General features: G+C 38.2%; 1 protein-coding gene across 2 annotated transcripts; it reads left to right on the top strand.

Annotated features, from left to right (window-relative positions):
* The first annotated feature begins 224 nt into the window (after positions 1–224).
* Positions 225–14,391, top strand: LOC117413680 (protein SSUH2 homolog). Of its 2 annotated transcripts, XM_058999498.1 has the most exons (14): positions 225–925; positions 2,384–2,427; positions 3,978–4,073; positions 4,557–4,661; positions 4,881–4,959; positions 5,442–5,571; positions 7,347–7,407; positions 7,797–7,918; positions 8,308–8,370; positions 10,640–10,722; positions 11,559–11,651; positions 12,391–12,496; positions 12,583–12,690; positions 13,817–14,391. In XM_058999498.1, the coding sequence occupies exons 1-14, from the start codon at positions 903–905 to the stop codon at positions 13,958–13,960; spliced, it is 1,257 nt and encodes a 418-aa protein (XP_058855481.1). In that variant the 5' UTR covers positions 225–902; the 3' UTR covers positions 13,961–14,391. The 2 variants fall into 2 exon arrangements, with proteins under 2 accessions (XP_058855481.1, XP_034759939.1); XM_034904048.2 differs by lacking the exon at positions 3,978–4,073 and having other exon boundaries at positions 235–925.
* The last annotated feature ends 890 nt before the right edge of the window (positions 14,392–15,281 follow it).

Consider the following 15,281-nt stretch of genomic DNA (forward strand, 5'->3'; position numbering starts at 1 on the left):
CATATGGAATTAAGGGGCTAGTTTAAAAGGCATATTGCCACAGGCGTTGAATGGTATGAGCAAGGTTGTTCAGTGGCAGGATTTTAGGTTCAGCTCAAAGCAAGTTTTAAAGCCAAGTAAAAGTAGACTCAGTGTTCTACCTGTGTGTATTGTATTTAGCGATTTTGTTTTTGTGTGACCTGGTTCTCAGGAAATCAATTCAGCTACACTGGATCCACCATTAGACTACAGCATACCACAAGAACATGATACTCAAGAACCAGGAAGTAAAGAGACGTCAAAACAACATATACTGTATTTCGAGGCAAAGACATCGGTTTGATAGACCCCTAGAAACAACATTGGAGAAACGTCACACTTGCAACAATAACCCATGTTCAGGTTTAATCGCAATTGCATTTTGAGGAAGGAAATGAGAACAAAAAAAAAATCAACAACCGACTAAAAGCGTAGCTGGTATTCCGCGGTCTCTTAACTGGAATAAGTAACTAACAACCGATCTGTTTATTGTCATCGTATATGTCATTTTGTGACGTAGGTGTTTACAATAGCAGTATATATAAAACAAATGTCGTTTACAACATCGAGCTGCATAGACGAGTCACGTGCTATTTTACACACATTTTGCTCTCGCTATTTTTGTTTTTTTTTATGCTATTGCAGCTGTACCTGACTGGGCATTTTACAGTTACCTACTAACTACAAAGTATTGAAGTACTTTTTTTTATTCTTATTTGGGGGTGGCTATTCTGTGCAATTGCCTGCCTGTGTGTTTTCTTCCTGTAAATTAGGTTTCCTTTTAGTAAAAGTGAAACTTAAAACTACACGGTGCTGCGAGGGAGAAAGATAAATTCCTCATTGCACAGGCAACCTGCACGCATCACCAAGGGCCTGTGACAACAATGGACAAGCGGCATTTGTTAAGGTATGTTTTAAAAACGATATTTTCAAGTAAAAAATACGACGTCAGTTGCATATTCTGTAATCTACTATTTGGTATTGTCCTAGGTTGTTTTTTAAAAAAAAAATATGGTACTATTTTTGCCCGTGTGTTTTCTAAAAACTGGTTATATCGTGGCGGCCTAATTGTGATAACTTTGCTGTCTGCTTTGATCCAATTCATTTAGTTTTGATGGTTTAGATTCGAAGATTAAAGGCCATTGTTTTACGACTTGCACAACAACGGTGTGTGGTGTTTTGTCATTTAATTAGTAGGGTAGAGTTTTAAGTGCGTTTAAATCCATTAGTGCATTCTGAAGAGGCGATAGTTGGCAATATTCCGGATTTTATTTAGCTGAAAACAGCTGGAAATTGTTTAAAAATAACATGGGGTTAGCCTGATTCTGTCTTAACTACACTCCTGGTTCTGAAATGACTTTGTACACCACTGCAGCTTAGCACTTCCAGCCTACGTAGCTAAATCAAAGTGCTACCTTCTTGTATGATAAAACTGCCATACTAAAAATAATTCATTGGGAAATAATTCAGATCTGGGGGATTCCTGTGTGTTTACACAGTATTAAATCTTGTATTTGGCCCCATACAATTACAGAATATTGATAGGAGTGGGTTAAATGTTGGGCAAATCTACTTGCTTGCATTATACATTTTGGTAGTGGGTGGCTCAGTCTTTTGCCATGCAACAGAGCAACACAACTTTTTCAACTTGGTCACCGTGACATCATGGGTTGGAGCTGATTATTTTTAAAGTGGCTACAGCAAACCTGATGTATTTTGTATGAGAAATTTTGTACCTGCGCTTATTGGTGTTGCGCCGGTTTCAGTGCTCAATCCATCGTCTGTAGGCTTGAGTGAACAGCGCAAGCTCAGCTATTTGAGCTGAAACCATTTTTGTTGATACTGTACATATGCTGCCTTAGAACTGGAAGGCTAGTGCAGCTCAACCTGTTTCATTTCCAACAACGTTTATTATTGAATGGGAATATGAGCAAAGGTGGGGCTCTTGTGTCTGCCAGCAACCTGACAATCAGGTTCACTGTTTGTTCCGGGGTGTACTTGAGAAAGCGACAGTATACAGTACAGCTGAAAAGTCAGCTGCTAACCATTTTTTCTTTAAAGACTGCGTGAAATAAACCCACTCCTATTCCATTCAAAAAACTGTGCTTAACAAAACATTCCTAAAGTTTTGGGAATAGGGCTTGCGCTATGGTAAAAGCATGTGTAAGACGTGTCAAATCACCGTAAAGCACAGGTGAGCAAAGTACAGTATATAAAATACATACATGCATGGTAAAGCATATCAGCATGTGGTAAGCTTTTATTACAGTATAAATGCCACACTTAAGCAGCCTTGCTAAGCTTACATGTTTCTTTAAATAAAACAAAGAACATTCATTTAAACTGTATATGCTTTCTTTTATAGTGATCAAGATGATGATCCTCAGTTTCCTGGTCCTGGAAATGCAGGTACAGTTTTTGTTACTAATAAGTTTGCTTTTGAATTAACACGTTGATGGATTTTCTATGCATCCTGTAGTTTTGGAATATCATAAAACACACATACACACCTGATATTTACCCCTCATTCTTCACTAAACACAATACTTTTCATACAAATTCACTGCACGTATGTAAATAAGTAATACTTTAACTTTTCACCATTACATTATTATGTTGGATTATTGTTTTGCAAAAAACGTACAGGATTTTACATAATAATTCAAAATAAATAAAAAGGGAACTTATGACGAAAACAATGGGGAAACCAGATCTTATGATTTATCCATATTGAGCATTCTTTATGTATTGAGAAATAAACCGGATATGCAGCAGAAGTCAATTACATCATAACATTTCCAGAAATGCATTACAGTAGTTTTCTGTTCCGTTTCATGTCTGTTGATACACAGCAAGCCAAGTCAAGTATTGTTGCAGAACAAATCATTTGTGAAATGACTGTGGTGGGGGTTTATTGTCCAGACCCCTCATACCCCCATACCCCATAGTTAATAATTGTCTTGTGATGCCTGAATCTATTATCGTCTCTTTAAAAATAAACACAAGACTTTAATGAGCAAGCCATTTCAAAAGTAGAATGGTACGCTGAAATGTTCTTCTTTTTGTAGGGCTACTTGCTCACTAAATATATTGGTATCCCTAAGTATGTCATCAACTGTTGGAAAACATGGATCGAGAATTGATTAGCAGTTTGCTACGCATGTGAACTGGCAGAGCTATACTGGTGTTCTTTTCTGAAAAGAGACTAATATTGCAGATAGCAGACTGTTTGGTTCAAATTGTATGTACTGCTAACAATTGATAAGAGACCTTGCGTCTACAAGCTTCTTGTCCAACATTGACTGCAAGCTAACAAGATAACAATGCTGTGGACCAGAAGGGGCCAGGCTCTAAGACTTTTGGGAATACAAAGCATAAAGGAGCTAAAACGGTCCCAGGGACTGCCGTTGGACCCAAAGGTTCACAGGGAGAAGAAGAGATAATGCCACTGGACTCAAAGGGTCTCAGGAAAAACGGAGAGATAGGAACAAGGAAGATGACAAAAACCAGATGTATGGACCTTTTTGGGGCACCACCAGGGGTCTGAAGAATGCACTGAGTTCAGAGGTTGTCACACTAGATTACACACACAGACACACACACACACACACACACACACACACAAAATTAAATATATGGTAACAGAATAATGTGTTGTACCTTTTCTATTGGTTAAGTGTCAGAGAAAGAGGAGGAGAGACACACCTATGCAGAAGGGTATTTAATGTCATGTAAAAGATGTAACAACTGCTAATCGGTTCTATACTTGGACTGGTTTCCCTGCATGTATGAAATAAACTTAACACTGATTAAGAAATGGCGTCTGTGCAGTTTCTTAAGAAACATCGATACTCACGTTTTAAGTTACATCATCAACCCTCTTTAAAAATATTTTAATGAACAGTCTTTCACTCGTGTGAGGTGACATCCCAAAAAGTGATCCACTTACACTTGCGTAGTGCATTTTCTCTTTTTTACTCTCAAAAATAGGTTTCTGGCTAACGACTGCCAAGGACAACACTGCATTGAATGTACCAGAAACTCATTTGTGGGGGGTAAAATATCAAACAACTTTTCCACTCTGTCATTCATAATAGGTAGTAAATGGGTCATATTTGCGGTACCACTGCACTTCTGCGATTCTACCTGCGAGATGTCTTGCTCATTTTAAATCTTTTGTATACTTTTATAAAGGAGACGATTATTTATTCAGGTCTAGCAAGATACCCCTGTTCTGTAAATCATTTGTTGCTTCCAAATTTGTGGCCTGTATTGTGTGGGGGGGGGGGGGGGGGGGGGGTAAACACATACAGTCAAAACCTGTAGAATCGTCACGCTTGGCTGACCTTATTTAAAAAAAAAAAAAAAAAAAAAAAAAATATTAAAAGGTATCAACAAAAAAATGTACTTTAAAAAACCGTGGAGTAAATATAGTAGCATGTAGCATGTAGGAGCAAGAAGAAAAAAACGGAACTGACTATTTCCTGCAGACATTAGATTTGTACAGGTGTCCCCTCGTAACTTGACAGTCTTTACAGGCACGCCCGCACCTGACCTGCCTCAGGGTGGAGGAGCATCAGCGCCCCCTGGTGAGATGATGCACAATGTGCCTGGCTATGAAGGAACAGGCTCTGGAGGTGATGGTAAGTGAACCACCACTTTTGAGAATGTTTGATTCATAATAAATGTTGCACAATGCATTCCCCTGACAGCTCCACGTGCACAGCTCAGTCCTGAACACCTCCGGTCAAGCACAGCCTGGCCATTTTGTTTGGTGGAAAACAAGTTTGTATTACTTTGCATATATTGAAAGGTATACGTTCACAGTTCCTTCATAACACACTCTTTGATTTTATCAACAGAAGGAAAATGTGTTCCTCCACCAAACCCTGGTTTGGCCAGCCCAGGAAGAGGGCCTCCACCTCCTGAGAGACAATGGGAGTAAGGTCTTCTTTAGGGTTATTGTGATTTGTCTGTCACTTGTACTTCTTTTCCATTTAAAGGTGAAATGCCCTATACACTGATATTAAAACAAATATCAGCTCTGTGGAAACGCTATTAAATATAACAAACACCATTTAGAAAAGTTGTCCTCTTTCTGTTTTTAAAGTTCCTGCGTGAAGTGTTGGGGCACAGTGGCAAGGAGGGAGCTCAAACATGAATGTGAATGTACTTTTTTTATTTATTCATTTTCAAAACATAAAGATGAATCTATATAAGAATGCGGTGAACAGGCACAAATGAATTATATTTGACTATAAAACTCAAAGAAAATGGGCTTGTGGGACTGCTGTTTTTAAGTATTAGGGCCAGTGATAACTGTACATGTTCTGTTGGAAAGCTTCAGATAAGTAGTAACACATATGTTCATGCTGCTGACACTTGTATGATGTCTGTTGCTGACATAGCTTGTCTGTTTTCAGGATTCCTTCTGTCAGTGAAGACTTTGCTAAAGATGCCTTCATCGAGTATGCTTCCAGTAAGTGCTGTTACAGCTCTCGTCCTGCCAAAGAGTTGGTGTTCACAGACCTTCAAGCACACAATACATACAGGGTATGTACCTTTGCTACCATTCTTTAGTCAGGTTAATAGAGAAAGCTAAGAACATCATATGTAAGGCTCTGTTTTTCCCCGGATTTCACGATTTTCGTGAAGTTTACCCATGTAATTCCCTGTGAAAGTTCCTTTATCTGAAAAAATGGTGTAAATATACATTTTTTTACTACTTAAAAATAAATACAGCAGACGTTTGCGGTATTGACGTACGTCCTGTTACACTGCATTTAGGAACCTAGCTGCTGATTTTAGTTTGCTTTCGGTACATGATTGAAAACATGCACAGAGCTGCACGGTTTCTTAAAAATGAAAAAGACACCAGCTGCATCAGAGATCGGAAATACTGCTAAAGCTCGCTCTGTCCAGTACAAGAAGGAGACATTTCACATGTCTTTTGTTATTTTTACGTTTATTCACTGATGTTATTAAAAGAAGGTCAAACAAAATGAAATATTTTACAATTTAGCATTTACTGTTTTGGTAAGCATATTGTGGCAACCGCCACATAAATGATGTTAGAAATACATCATTATCTGTTCTTTAATTAGAATGGATTATACCTGGCCAGGTTAGAATAAATTGTTCATCTCTGCCTTGTTTATTAGCCTATCTCCCGTTTGGCTTAGTTGTCCAGGCTTGAGGGGGATTTATCGGGGTTCATTTTATTTATTTTTTCTATGTGAAGGCTCTTATATTATGCCAGTTACGGTAATTGTTTTAATTCAAGCCACCTGGGTTTCATTGATAAAGAGCGTATTGTGGGAAATGAGGAGGATGGCCTGAAAGGAGAGCTGAGTATCGTTTGCAGTTTTGTTGCGGTTTCTTTTTTGCTTTTTAAATTATTTAAGCTTATCTAGAAACGATGTAACATTTTTTATGGAGTGTCACTGAGCTAATTGTCGCGAATACAGCTTTGGAATACCGTTCGTTTTATATGGATTATTTGAAACTAAAGAAAACAGATCGATTTACGTCCCAGGAACAACGCGCAGCCGGTCCTTGGACACACGGCAGGAAGGGGTGAGACGGTCTGTTAAAACTTTTTCTTTTTTGTGCTGGACAATGCTGGATTACAATTGGTTTTTTTTTTCTTCATAGTACTATGGGCGTTTATTTTGATACTTTATTTTTCTCTGGAATATGTTTTTGCAAGTTGGTTTTGTTTTGAAGCACGTTTGACTTTGTTTTTTGGATTGACTGTTTGGTTTGTCTTTTTTCTGCAATAAGGAACTTTATAACCGCATTAATTTATATGGACTGGTTAACTTTTGTTAACACTACTTCATTGTGTTTCAAGCTGTTTTTGAGAATCGTTCTTACCAGTAATACCCAGGGTTAACAGGGTCATTTTGACTGTTTACTGTATTACTTGCTGTTTCACTGCCAAAATATTTTTATCAGTGTATACACTATGCATTCTATTGTGCTATGAGGTTTCTTAGAGCAATGTTTAAGGTATATTTTGCTTCCTTTGTATTGACATTGTACTGTTCTACAGTTTTTTGCCACTATAAAAAGGTTACTGAAGATTATGACACTCTTACCCACGAACTTTTGGTCCCATTATTTGCTGTCAATCAGTCTTTAATTATCTGTTTTTGAAATCAGTTAGTCTTGGCTTGTGTCTTAAAAGTCTGGTTGTTACAATATAAATATTTAGGAACATTTTGTTGAAAATGATCAACAGTGAAAACATCAATACATTCTCCTAAAATTGAGGAATACTGTAATGCATGCCAGCATTTATTTGAACTGTTTCTGTCTTTTTAAAGTATCGCCTGGAGACCTTCGTTGAGTCCAGAAAAACAGAGTGGGACAGTGTGCCTTATACAGGTACTGAAACAACAAGAACAAACTAATTGGACGCACAATGGGCAATGAATAGAGGACATGCTGAGGACTGCCGTTTTACTCTTTTGCATTCTGAGTGAAGGGACTATGTAACTGGGAAGGCTTCAGTGATGGACACCTTAAGTCAAATGACACAATTGCACCATGCAGCCCCTAGGTGGTAATATACCCCATGTGTAAAGCACATTGGGGGGTGGAAAAAATAACAATAATTTGGCATTATTATTATTATTATTATTGTTATTCTTTATTTCAGTATTTTGCTGGTCCACTTTTGTATGTAGCCATTTCTGCTGTTTTATGTACATTGTTTTATGTAGTCAGGTTGGTTTATGTCTCTGGCGCTGAAAGGTGTTGATCATGTCTCTCAGGTCAGGTGGTGGACTCGTATGGATCATGTGTTCCTGCCCCATGGGACATTGCTGTTCAGGTCCCGGCTATGTTTCGGAATGGAAAACGAGCCGTCCAAGTTCCTCACACCTCCTCTGTCAAGGTAGAGATGTACAGACGGATAATTACAAGAGTGACACAAGCTGCTTCAATATATAGACAGAAAGGGTAGGTAGGGCTGTGTTGAAAGGTCACATCGTCAACTAGGTTATCTTGTGTGGTAGAAAATACAGGCAGTTGTGTTATGTAAACCAGCGGGAATGCATGTTCATATGTTTCAGCTTTGAGTTGTAAATATAGTAAAATAAATATTGGAGTGTGATTACATTTGCTGTATGGCACTTATGTATTCCAGTGTTTGTGTGATACAGTTAGAGGTGAGGAGTAATTACCCTTGTTTAACTCTGCTATCACTTATTGCAAGTCTTTCAGTGTTGATTGTTGAATGTATTTGCTGGATAACAAATGCAATTGATTCTTTTTATATCCTAGGGATGTCACAACTGTTTGGCGTTGGGTAAATCTGCTTGCCAGAAATGTATAGCAAGTGGATGGGTAAGTATGGCATAACAATGGTATATTAACAGCTATGTCCTTTTTTTTTATTCAAATGGTTAATCCTTAGAAAACAGCAGTGTTTAATTAAAATGTCCATAATAAAGCAAAAATGCTGTCTCTACTACTTTTTAACATTTCCAAGTAATATGCTTATACTTCCTTTTTAATATTATTATGTATTTGGCAAAGAAATCTATATGTAGCACATACTTGTGTGTAAATGCAATGTCGCAGTTTCTTCGGTAAAGGGCTAACGTAGCCATTCTGGAGGATGGACTTAATTGCAGATTTCCACATCATCCCCATCCCCATAGGAATTAGGTGCTGTAATCACTGGGAAATTCAATGCTGCCTTGGCAGTTCATGGTGGCCCTGTTGATAGGGTTATGGCAGGTTATTAACAGTGTATTTTATCCAGCGCCCGAAAGTGAAAACCAGCAGCCAGTTGTGTTGGCCCATACTGCTGCAGTCAGATCACTTCAGATGTGTTTTTTTTTTTTTTGCTTTACTAGATGTCATTTAGCGGGGTTCTGAAAAATATAGCGTTACACGACCCCACGTGTTGCTGCAGCTGTTTAAATAACGTGTAACGTTTTACAGTTCTAATTTTAAAGTTTGTTTTCAAAGCTTTTTTTTAAAATAGCCGCCCTAGTGCACTGATAGCGTAAGGATTATTGCCCACGTTGGCAAACAGGTAACAGCAGTAACGATCCACGATGTGGTACAGAACAGGAAAGCCAGAGCACTTTTATTTTTTTTTATTCTCTGCAGTGATTTAGAGCAGTGGTGCGCAAAATGTTGGGCACCCCATGGGGAGCATGACTATGAAGGGCAGTTCTGTAAATATTATTTTTTTTTTCTTAAAGGATAGAACATTTTAAATAAATACTGTGTGGGGAATTCACTGGACACAGGTTTTATTTTTCCCAGCAGAGGGTGCTCTGATGCCTTAGCCCAAATACCGACAACGGTAAGTGGGTAGATCTCAGAGGTTACCAACGATGGTAGGGATGGACACAGTCTGAGTTGCACTCACAGGTGCTGCAAATAATATTCCACAAACAAAAGGCGAAAGCAAAAAGGAAAATAAAACACAGTAACAAAACTACAAATAAAAGGTGCTGTTCTTTTTCAGCGTCCCTCTGCCTCCACTCTCCAGTACGGCTCGTGTTTCAGAGATACTTTGCTGATCACCCAACCTCTCTGTGTCATCTCCATGATTGACAGGCAGATCCCACAGGGCTCCCGACTCCCCTTGCAGGATCATGCCTGCCTCTGATAGACCAGCACAGGTCTCACCTATCACAATATATAAATGACAGCTAATTAGTCCAAGTTCTTATGCAGCGAACAGAGCTGAAATGGCAGCTTCTATGTATGGGGCGCCAGCAGCTCTGCAGCATACAACACCAAATCAAACGCGTCAATGGGCGGGGGCTCATTTGCTTGTTATCTTCAGATTTAGCTGGCAACATAAATATTTTTTTGGTGAAAACCCAGATTTCTTTTTTCAGATTTCTTTTTTCAAATTTAAGTGCTGAATGATAATGTTTTTCAGATTTATCTGTTGGGTAAATGTTGAATCGCCAAGTGTAAAACAAAAAAAAAAAAATTTAAGTTAAGAACATAAGAAAGTTTACAAACGAGAGGAGGCCATTCGGCCCATCTTGCTCGTTTGGTTGTTAGTAGCTTATTGATCCCAGAATCTCATCAAGCAGTTTCTTGAAGGATCCCAGGGTGTCAGCTTCAACAACATTACTGGGGAGTTGGTTCCAGACCTACAACCTACAAGTTATATGTATTTATTTGTTAGAAATGCTAGCTAAAGGTTGACCCGACAAGTGTAAAAAAAAAATTTGGGATACGTGTTGTCAACAGTTATAAATTATATATGAAAGTACAAATTTCAGAACTTTTAAGAATGTGTTTGTTAACATTTATTTAGCTAAATCTGGACAAAATATATTTAACTAAAGGGGGCGACATATAAAAAGTCTGCGCGCCACTGATTTAGAGGACAGACCTCAAACACCAGTGCACTAGAGCGGACATTTTGAAAATAGCCTTGTAACAGATTAAAGGTTATAAGTGTAAAAGGATGATAATAATGAAAAGAGAAATTCCAGGTACATTCTTTAAAACAGTTGTAGCAACATGGGGACGTGTAACACTATATTGTTCAGAACCCCACTATTTACTCTTTCTAATGCCTTTATGTTATTTTACCATGTTATAGACCAGTACTACTTTTTTGTTTAAAATGCAGATGCAGTGCTGGGTGTGTAATGGCTCTGGCAGACGCATGTCTGATGACAGATGCTCCCACTGCAACGGCATGGGACGTGTCAGGTGAGCAATGCTTTAATGTGTATTTATTACATTATTTATGCTATAGCTGAAGGTGAAATAAACCCAGTCTGCCAATCTGAACATATTCATGAGACCAGAATGACTGGTGGTGACTTGAGGCCAGGAAATGAATCCACAACACACAAAGGCAACTGCGGGGTGCGACTGAGACGCTACGGCGCTCAGCTTTTTATTAAACAAAAGATTTTCACAAAACACAAAATAAAATGGCACGCTGGCCAAAATAAATAGACAAACAAAACAGACACGAAACAACAAGTATCGTGCTGGTCTTCCAGGATGCGTAGCAATTGTTCTTATTGTTTTTAAGTCTCCTCTCTCTACTCCATTTTTCCACTCTGAACACCCAACCCCTAGTGAGTGAAACACAGCATCTTTTATGCAGGTGTATCGAGACTCGATTGCTAATCAATCATTCAATTGGAATCTCGGTACATCTGCACGTGAACTAATCGTGCTCCCCGTGCTTCCATACTAATACCCACTTTAATCTGAACATGGAGTGAACGTGTGCAATCCCTGTGCCTAAATACAACTATATATTTTAAATCACTCATGATAACCCACACTCTGTGCACCAATACATACATTCATATAACAGACAACCTAAAACACAAAACACGCATAGGGGCAGGACTTGAAATAAAATCTAATGTTACATTCTATAAGAGTATAAAACAAGTCGAAGATGTTCACTTTCATTGGGATTCCCAATGCTGTTATTGTGCAAGGGCATGCTGTACTATTTGAATAAACACGCGGTATTATTTGATGCATTTTGCATGCTTTCCTTTTTTCAACCTGTTTCTTTGCAGATGTACCGAATGTTCAGGAAGTGGTTCAAAAACATGTCATACCTGTAAGGGAAAAGGACAGCTTCTGTTCTTCATTAATCTCATTGTGGAATGGTAAACTTCAGCTTTATTATTCTTGACGGGATCATTACAGCATTTACTGTTTGCAGAATGCATTTATTCCACAGTTTCATGTAAGGGAGATGTAATAGAATAAAATAATGTGTGTGTTTATTTTGTCAGAACAGGCTGAACTACCAGTTCTGCAATATTTACTTTGTAAGGAGTTGAATAAACCATTTATTGAATACAAAAGTGAGAAGTAGCCATTTATTGAATACTTGTGTTATGATGTATTAAATTTAACATGCCTGAAACACTAAATAAAATGTACATAACACATTAAACCCTGACAATATGAGAGAGTATGGACAATATGGATATCACCTCTTTGCCCTGCTCATGATGCAATATCTAAATCAGCTTACTATTATTTATTTCTTAGCAGACACCCTTATCCAGGACGACTTACAATTGTTACAAGATATCACATTATACATTATTTCACATACAATTACCCATTTATACAGTTGGGTTTTTACTGGAGCAATCTAGGTAAAGTACCTTGCTCAAGGGTACAACAGCAGTGTCCCTCACTGGGGATTGAACCCACAACCCTCCGGTCAAGAGTCCTGAGCCCTAACCACTACTCCACACTGCTGCCCTTGGTGTACTTCATATTTCATTAACATTTAGGTGCTAAAACTCACAAGAGGGTTATGCATTTCAGGTATTTTAGCTTATTTCAGTTTAAACCAGTGTACTTCATTCTTTTCCTTTGCACTCTGATCAGGAAGAACCACATATACGAATTTGTACCAGACAAGCAGTCTGGATTCCCTGTTGATCGGGTCAGCAAGGTGACTGGGGAGCTGCTTTTTACTGACACACAGTATATGGTGAGGATGAAGCCCTTCTTTCGATTCCATGTGTACTGTACAGCATGTTTAGATATTCACTCTCCCGCTCTTCCTGTTTGTCTCAGGTGTATCCCGTTGTTAGTTTCCCTGACAACGCAATTAACCAAGCCTCTCAGACGGCAGTGAGAGAACACCAGGCACAGTTTGTTACAACTTCCCGAATTCTCCAGCAGGTATGCATTACTTGTCATGGCAGAAAAGCATGCTGTATTATTAGACTGTATTATTTACAGTGCAGGGGCTTCGTTTAACCCCTTAAGGTACACAAGGAATTGAGCGGTTCTACAAACGGTTTCTTCTTAAAATACATTTTTGAGAGTGACTCAAGTATCACAAGGAAACTGACAATTTGGACGATCAGATCCAACCTGTCACTTAATTTTAAACACCTTGTTGCAAAAATAAAGGTAGCAGCATTTTTTTTTTTTTTTTTTTTTTTTGTGCGACACTTGTACTGTACCTTAAAGGGTTAAGGTGTGCTTGTGACGTGAACTGTTGAAATAAGCAGACATATTCACATGATGGTACTCTAAAGGAATATATTTCCATAGCATTTACGTCATGAGGTCTGGGATAAAAACAATAAAGCTGTAAATCATTGGCCACTGCTTTGTACCTTTCCCTTTTTCCATATTGTACTCTAGTGTCAACAAACCTCTATGTTCTATTCATTTCTGAGTTGGTAATTATAGAACTGTTTGCCACACCTTTTCCTTTCCCTTGTGTTGTGGCAAAGGGGAAGAGAGCTGTTTCAAACCTTGTTCTATCTTAAGTTGCCCACGTCATGTACCCAGTAGTGTGTTTTAGGTTTTGAAATAAAAATATTTTTGGAGCCTTAACCCTTTGTGGTCCTATGTCGGACCTGGCCCAACATTGCAATTTTCCCTTTCCGGTACAATGTCGGACCCTGCCCGACATCATCAAAAAGACGCAAAAAACAGGTCTCTAGTCGTTTTTTCTCCGGAAAAAACCGAGAAAACAATTCAATGGCCGAGTGAGACCGATAGGAGCCGAGAGAAGCCGAAAAAAAAAAAAAAGCGAACGAGGGGTGGGGCAGGGCTGGAGATGCAGTACTGAGTGTCCTGCGGTGCCTTTTAAACCTGTTTTACTGTGAAAAAAAATACTTTTAAACAGCGTGTCTAAAATAAACTGCGCGTGTGAAAATAAATTGGACCTGACGCATCTGAGACACGCTGAATAAATGGAACGCAAAGCGTTAAAGTCTGCTTTCTTTAGTAGAAGCAGTGTCAGAGTTGTTAGTTTTCTAAAGAAAGTTGTTTTTAAATATTTGTTTTTCAGAGGCAAACCATTGAACTGATTCCTGTCACACGTGTCCACTACACCTGGAAAGAGAAGACCTACATCTACTTTGTCTATGGAGCGGAGCATAAAGTCTACACAGATGACTACCCAGCAAAGTGTTGCTGTTGCACAATAATATAGTTATGTTATTGTACACTTTTCTTGGGTCAAATGCATTGGAGATACATTATCCCATTAATATATGTTGACAGAAATGAGCAGAAACGAATCTATATACACTTCTTTTTATAGTATAGCTTGATCACTGTAATATCAAAGCTGCATGGTCACACATTCCAGTTCAACTTTAAACTAAAATGCAAATCATCATCTACTGTTTTTCTATTTGTGATTTCTATAATTGTTGTATTCACAGGCTTTTATTTTGTTTGCTTTTATAAAAGTTACCAAACGTACCCCAAAGAATTTTCTTGCCTATGGGATGACCACAGTTTATGTAAGAAAAGCACCTTGTTCAGTATATGTGTAATAGGATCACAATATGCTACTACACTGTATTGCATTATAACAATTTGATATTTTACATGCATAAAAATTGCTGTGTATTTTCAGACTTGTTTCCTAGTTAATTAGTGCATATTGTCCTGTCATTTTTCAGTTACTTTAAATGGAGGGTATTTGTTTTCATTTTATTTCAGTACAAGTTTTTTGGATGACTTCAAGTCTTAATTAGTCCACCAGATTGGAACTCTTAATACATACCTTTGTATGTCTATTGAAATTTCTCCTCAGTTTCCGCTGATCTTATTTCAGGTATTTTCAGCTCTGGTTGACCAGTGTGGTTGCTGCATTCCTTAGGTCAATGATTAACATTTGTTGAAAAGCCCTTGAACCATGGGGAAAAAACTATATCGGCATCATCAAAAAGCAGTTTAGTATAACAGTATAACTTTGAGTCAGGGACTCTGAGCCAATTGGAAAGTTGGGTTCTGCTGTGCTAGACACGGAGGGTTTTTTGACAGACAGAAAACATTTGTATTGAAACAAACCAGCCACCACCCAACAGGCCAGATTCAATGAGAAAGCAGATAATGTCATTTCAGGACAACATTTGACAGAAAATCTGCATACACCACATTTCTGCTTCTGTCTTACATGCATGGCTGCAGGGGGTTTCTAACAGTACTTTCCAAATTCTGAGAAAATGAAAAACAGCCATTCTTTTGTTGTTGATCAGATGAGTGGGCACTTTTAAATGCTAATCTGTTTGCGCTAAGCCTCGGATTTGCTTACCATTCTATTACTGCTGCACAAGTATACCTATTTAATAAAAATGTTTGAAACCTGAAAGGTATATTGACTAAGTCTTAACATCATTCTGACACTCCCTTTATTGTTTTCTGTTCTGTTGGATTTCCAGTAACTTAAAGGGTATCTTATAAAAATACCACATTGAGACAAGTCTCGTCTCGTTTTGAAACTCTTACTGTATATTTTTACG

The sequence above is a fragment of the Acipenser ruthenus genome, chromosome 25 (genome assembly GCF_902713425.1).
Source record: "Acipenser ruthenus chromosome 25, fAciRut3.2 maternal haplotype, whole genome shotgun sequence".
NCBI lineage: Eukaryota > Metazoa > Chordata > Actinopteri > Acipenseriformes > Acipenseridae > Acipenser > Acipenser ruthenus.